Source organism: Octopus bimaculoides, chromosome 4 (genome assembly GCF_001194135.2).
Source record: "Octopus bimaculoides isolate UCB-OBI-ISO-001 chromosome 4, ASM119413v2, whole genome shotgun sequence".
Classification (NCBI taxonomy): domain Eukaryota; kingdom Metazoa; phylum Mollusca; class Cephalopoda; order Octopoda; family Octopodidae; genus Octopus; species Octopus bimaculoides.
In genome coordinates, this window is record NC_068984.1 from 59,088,190 (window position 1) to 59,094,535 (window position 6,346).

General features: G+C 33.8%; 1 protein-coding gene across 13 annotated transcripts in view; it reads left to right on the plus strand.

The window, feature by feature from the left end:
- LOC106881796 (regulator of G-protein signaling 17) overlaps positions 1 to 6,346 on the plus strand; it is a 378,661-nt gene that overhangs the window by 246,098 nt on the left and 126,217 nt on the right. For 12 of the 13 annotated variants that reach the window (XM_052967117.1, XM_052967106.1, XM_052967119.1 and 9 more), the window contains one exon: positions 4,318 to 4,469. The exons of the other annotated variant lie outside the window; for it this stretch is intronic. In XM_052967117.1, coding sequence (XP_052823077.1) covers positions 4,461 to 4,469 — 9 coding nt within the window. In that variant the 5' untranslated portion in view covers positions 4,318 to 4,460. The remainder of the gene's footprint in view (positions 1 to 4,317; positions 4,470 to 6,346) is intronic. 13 annotated transcript variants of the gene reach the window in all.

Consider the following 6,346-nt stretch of genomic DNA (forward strand, 5'->3'; position numbering starts at 1 on the left):
CACACACACACACACATATATATCATCATCATCATCGTTTAACGTCCGCTTTCCATGCTAGCATGGGTTATATATATATATATTTATTTATATATGTGTGTGTGTGTGTGTGTGTGAGTGGATAATGTGTTGAACTGTTTATACAAATGTCATGTATTTCTGTAGCATTGCTTTATGCAATTAAAAAAATCATAGGAAACAATTAAGGGTAATTTATAATATAGAAAAGTCACCTATTTTGAAGTAAAACTGTTATTGAAGAGTAGTTAAAAGACTTGGGTTGTATAAAAATGAGCCATCATTGTGTTGTATCCCTAGATAAGTTGTATAAACCCAGCATGCTTTAGTTTACATAACTGAAGAAAATGTTATTCCTCTTCAATGTTAAATGCTTTGTAGTAGGAAGGACATTCATTTCTTCAAATATTTGCTCTCATGAACATTTAGTGTAATGGCTGAAGCCATTACACTAAACTCGTTGGAAACTTACCCCCACAATCATTAGTTCTCAATTCTTTCTTAAGCACAAAGCTTCTTTGGTAAATGGCAGGCCCTCAGCTTACTCAAGAAATGAAGAGGCATGCTGTTACTGTGGTTATAAAGGCTGAGCATAGCGATTTAGAAATATCACGATTTTTAAAAGTTGTCAGGTCTTTCGTCTACAGTGTTTGTAAGGAGCTAGAGACTGAAGATAGAAATGTATAGAAATGAAGATAGAAAGATAGAAATGAAGATGGAAATGTATCACCAGTATCAAAGCATAAAAAGCATTCTGAACACTCTGAAATCATCAGAACACCTGAATTTATCCAACAAGTTCAACAGACCATTGATTACAATCCCAGAAAGTCCATAAGGTCAGTTGCAAAAGATCTCCATGTGTCAGAAAGAGCAGTCAGAAATGTTGTCCACAAAGACATCAGATAAGTCTTATATGATGAGGAAAGGTCAATTTGTCAGAAAAAGCAAAAGAAAATCACTACATCAGATCTAAAAGGCTCTTAAACAAACTGAAAAATCTAGCAGATTTCATTTGATTTTTCTCAAATGAGAAAAACTTCGACCAAAATCAAAAAGTTAATGGAAGAAATGACAGATGGTTATGTTATATAATGTTAGTACTTACTAACAATATAAGTAATAATGTTAGTACTTACTTATATTGGAATCAATAAAAGCAAATTTAAATTCAAAAGTTTAACACACTAAACTGGAAAACATAAAACCTAATCCAGCACTGTATAGGGACTTCACTGTCCTATAGTTTTGGTAAATATTAAAACATGGATCTCCAGTATCAATAAAGACTGTTTTTCCATCATACCTGCAACCTCATCATCATCATCATCATCATCATCATCATCATCGTTTAACGTCCGTTTTCCATGCTAGCATGGGTTGGACGACCTGTGCTAGCAAAATTCTTTTTGCAATTTTGTTATGAACCATATATATACAGCGTGTGAGTAAGGTATTTGAGGACAGATTTATGTTTATAAAAAAAAACAAATATATAATAACAGATAATAACTCTGTTTATCAAAAAATGAAATGAGGATAAAAATAAACCTTTTCTGTAATGGTATTCAATAAAGTCACCTTCAGTTTCAACAACTGCTTCTATATGAGATCTAAATCATCTACATGCTCAAATCAAGTAGTTCTGGTTCATTTTGGACAATACTCTGACTATGGCAGCTTTCAAAGAATCTTTGGTACACTCCACATGTAATAGTCCAATGGATTGAGATCTGGGAAATTAGGAGGCCAAATGTTAGAGGTTATGTGATCATAAAAAATTTTCGGCCATCCATTCCTCTGTGTTACAAGAGTCATGTGTGATAGTGCAGGGTCTTGCTGAAACACATATGGCCTTCCATTACATACACTGTCTATTCAGGGCTTAACAATTATTTCCAGGACCTTAATGTACACGGCAGAGTTAACTCTAAGGCCTTGTGGAAAGAAGTAAGGAGGCATTACATGTCCTTCATTGCTGACAACCCCTAGAACCATGACAGTTGCAGGAAATTTTGTATGCATAACTTCAGAAGGGTCTGCACATAACCATCTGTCATTTCTTCCATTAACTTTTTGATTTTGGTTGAAGTTTTTCTCATTTGAGAAAAACGAAATGAAATCTTCTTCTGCTAGATTTTTCAGTTTAAGAGCCTTTAATATCTGATGTAGTGATTTTCTTTTACTTTTTCTGACAAATTCACCTTTCTTCATCATATAAGACTTAGATCTGATGTCTTCATAGACAACATTTCTGACTGTTCCTTCTGACACATGGAGATCTTTTGCAACTGACCTTATGGACTCTCTGGGATTGTAATCAATGGTCTGTTGAACTTGTTGGATAAATTCAGGTGTTCTGATGATTTCAGAGCATTTAGAATGCTTTTTATGCTTTGATACTGGTGATATGTTTCTATCTTCAGTCTCTAGCTCCTTACAAACTTTGTAGACGAAAGACCTGGCAACTTTTAAAAATCGTGATATTTCTAAATTGTTATGCTCAGCCTTTATAACCACAGTAACAGCATGCCTCTTCATTTCTTGAGTAAGCTGAGGGCTTACCATTATTATTTTCTGAAACAAAGATTATACAGAGTTAACAAAAAAATGCAGCAATGCTCCAAAAAAGGTAAATCCTCAAATACCTTGTACACCCTATATATATGCGTGAGTGTGTGTAGATATACAGTGATACATCACAGTATGAGTTTAATTCATTCCATGACAGAGATTGTCTTATGATTTACTCATTTTATAAATCAATTTTCTCCATTGAAATTAACTAGAATATAATTAATCTGTTCCAGCCCCCAAAAACTTCTCAAATGAAAAGGTGTAGATACAAGTAAAATGACAATTATAAAAAAGAGAATGCAAAAGAAATATGTAAACTGGTTTTATTAACTGAATTACCTTAAAGATGGATGATTTGTGTGCTCGTACTGCAGATTTCCGCTCATACCTCAAGACAAAAATTCACAAAGATCTCGGCTTGTACAGTCAATTACTCATACAATGGGCCACTCATCCTGCGAGGTTCTACTGTGTGTGTATATATAGATATAGATATAGATATAGATATCCATCCATCTGAGAGCAGAATAAAACAGATGATTTGGTCAAAATCCTTAACATAACCTTAGAGTTTAACCAAATCCCTTTTATTTTGTTCTGGAATATACAGACTGTAAATTATTCAAATGTATATAATACCAAAAGAAAATCATAGGGCAAATTATATTTAATACCTGATTGGAATTTGGATATACATGGATATCATGGTATTCTAAGCATTGGTTAAATGCTATGCTATCTCATTCGAAATGATAATTATATATATATATATATATATATATATATATATATATATATATATATATATATATGAAATCTGTAACTTGTTTTCAGTTTATCCTGTTGCTGTTGTTTTTATTTATAGTACAGCTTATTGGAATACATTAGCATAAATTTTTAATATTTTCTATAACATTATATTAATTTAAAATCTGATTTATATTTTGTTTTCAAATCTGTACATTGGATATGTATATCTCTTTTAAATGTTTCTACTTGTATTAAACTTTCTCTTCTAATCCATGAGACAATGAGGACAAAAGCCTTTGAGGTAACTTCACCATTTTGACTTAACTTCAAACATTTTGAGCAAGCAAGGATAACCTTTAATGGTTGATTGATCTGCAAGAAATAGCAGCCAAGTCTTCCTCATCTCACAGGTTACCATCTTGAAGGAAGGGCGCATTGGATAATGTGCTTCTAGACACATTATGTATGAATAAAAGATGGGATGACCTCAGGTAGAATGCCTTTGATCATAAATCTGTTCAATCAAGCTGGTGTTAGTAACAACAGCAAACATTTTACTTTCAACTATATTTGTTTTTCCCTTCTCCGGCTTCTTCAACTATTTTTCACCTTTCTTCTTCCATGCTTATTTGTTGTTCTCTCTAATGCCAAATCATTTTGAGTACCACACAGTATAATAACTTGTAGCATTTATTTATAGCCTTATACATCCTGAGTTCAAATCCCACCTAGGTCAACTTTGTATTTTGTTCACAGGAGGTTGATAAAATAGTTATCAAGTACTGGGGTTGATTTTATTGACTCAAAAAATGTCCTCTTGCTTCTTCTTATGGTTTGTTTGTTTTTTTCACTTCTCCTCCTTCTCTTCTCTTATTCAACTACCTCACTTTCCTTGTTCATCTCCTCTTCACTATTCCCTCATGACCTCCTAAGCTAATCTCATTATTTCAAAAGTTATGTTCTATTTTCTAGGTGAAAAATCTTTTTGTATCTCAACCGTCCTTGACAAAGTACAATAAGGCTAGTTGATAATCTGAACCATCCTTGACATTCAGCAATAACGGAAAGTCTCTTGAATACTTCAAATTGCAAAACACACCACAAAATTCCACAATATGATCGAGGTAATATTTGATTTTTTTGTTTTTTAACAAGAAAGATAACCCAAAACAAAAACCGTTACCTCAAATTAATAATAATTTCAAAACTTTTAGGCATTTAAATTCTTTATGTCAAAATACACACATATACCCATGCATATACATTAAACAAAAATGTATAAACCTGAAAACACAAAGAGAAAGAAAAATAGTAACTAACAAAGCAATTAATATCTTTCTTTTCTTTCGGTTCTAATGAAACCCATGCAATTATAAACCAAGATATTCATTTTATATGAAAAATTGTGACCTCTTGCATTGTTGGTCACAGGATTCTTGTAATCAAGTTACTGATTTACATTATTGATGGCAATTACATCCTTAATCAATATATGATGTAAGCATGTTATGTATATCATCATCATCATCATCATAGTCATTATTTAATGTCTCTTTTCCATGCTGGCTTGGGTCAGACAGTTTGACTGGAGCTGGTAAGCCAGAGAGCTGCATGAGGCTCCAGTCTATCTATGATTGGATGCCCCTCCTAATACCAACTATTCTTGAGAATGTACTGGGTGCCCTATATGTGTCACCAACACCGGTGTGTTTTACATGTCACTGGCATTGGTCACCACCATGGTTTACCTACATCGCTCTGTCAGTAGAGCATCAAACTTTAAATGTGTGTGTGTGTCTGTATGTATATATATATATATATAAATATATATATATATGTAAGACCTCAGATTTTATTCCACTGCATGGCATCTTGAGCAAATGTTATTTACCATAGCTTTGGGTTAATCAAAGCCTTGTGAGTAAAGGAAGGTAAAAAGAAAGTGGGTGAAAGCCCATCAGGTAGAATATACCTGTAATTCAAAAGTCCAACTTTGTTGCACACTGATTCATGCTGTTTCTACCTGAAGATTACTTTCAGAGTACATGTGTCTCTGGAATACTCAACCACTTGCATGCTAATTCAATGACTGGATAATCCAGTTGAATAAACAGTTGAATACTTATCATCAAAAACTAATGCAGAAGCTTGCTTCCCAACCATGTAGTCTTGGGTTCAGTTTCATTGCATTGCACCTTGGGCAGATATCTTCCACTATAGTCCCAAGCAGACCAAATCCTTATGAGTGGATTTGGTATATGGAAACTGAAAGAAGCCGTTCTGTGTGTGTGCGTGGCTGTGTGGTAAGAAGTTTGCTTCACATCCTCATGGTTCCAGGTTCAGTCTCACTGGGTGGAACCCTGGGGAAATGTCTTCTACTATAGCCTTAAGCCAACCAAAGCCCTGTGAGTGGATTTGGTAGATAGAAACTGAAAGAAGGCTGTCATATATATGTGTGCGTGTGTGTGTATACATTCTCCACAACTGCTTGACTAGAGTTTGTATGTTTATGTCCCTGTAACTTGGCAGTTCAGCAAAAAGAATTCAATAAAATAAGTACCAGTTTTAACATTAAAATATCGATTGGGGTCAACTCATTTGATTAAAATTCTTCAAGGCAGTGCCCCAGCATGGCTGCAGTCTGATGACTGAAACAAGTAAAAGATAAAAGATATATGTACACACATACATACATATATATGTGCGTGCGTGTTGAGACATCACATGATGGCTGTAAATGAACATCACTATTTTACAAACATCATCTTCTATAAAAAACATGTCTGACCATGGTGAATATTACCCAACTTGGAAACAGGTGAGTGGTGGTGACAGGGAGAGCATCTGGCTGTAGAAAATCTGCCTCAACAAATTTCATCTGATGCAAGCAAACATAGTGAAGTGGATGCTGAATAATGATGATATGATGCTGTGTGTGTGTGTGTGTCCGTGTCCCCATATATATATATATATATATATATATTTTTTTTTTTTTTTTTTT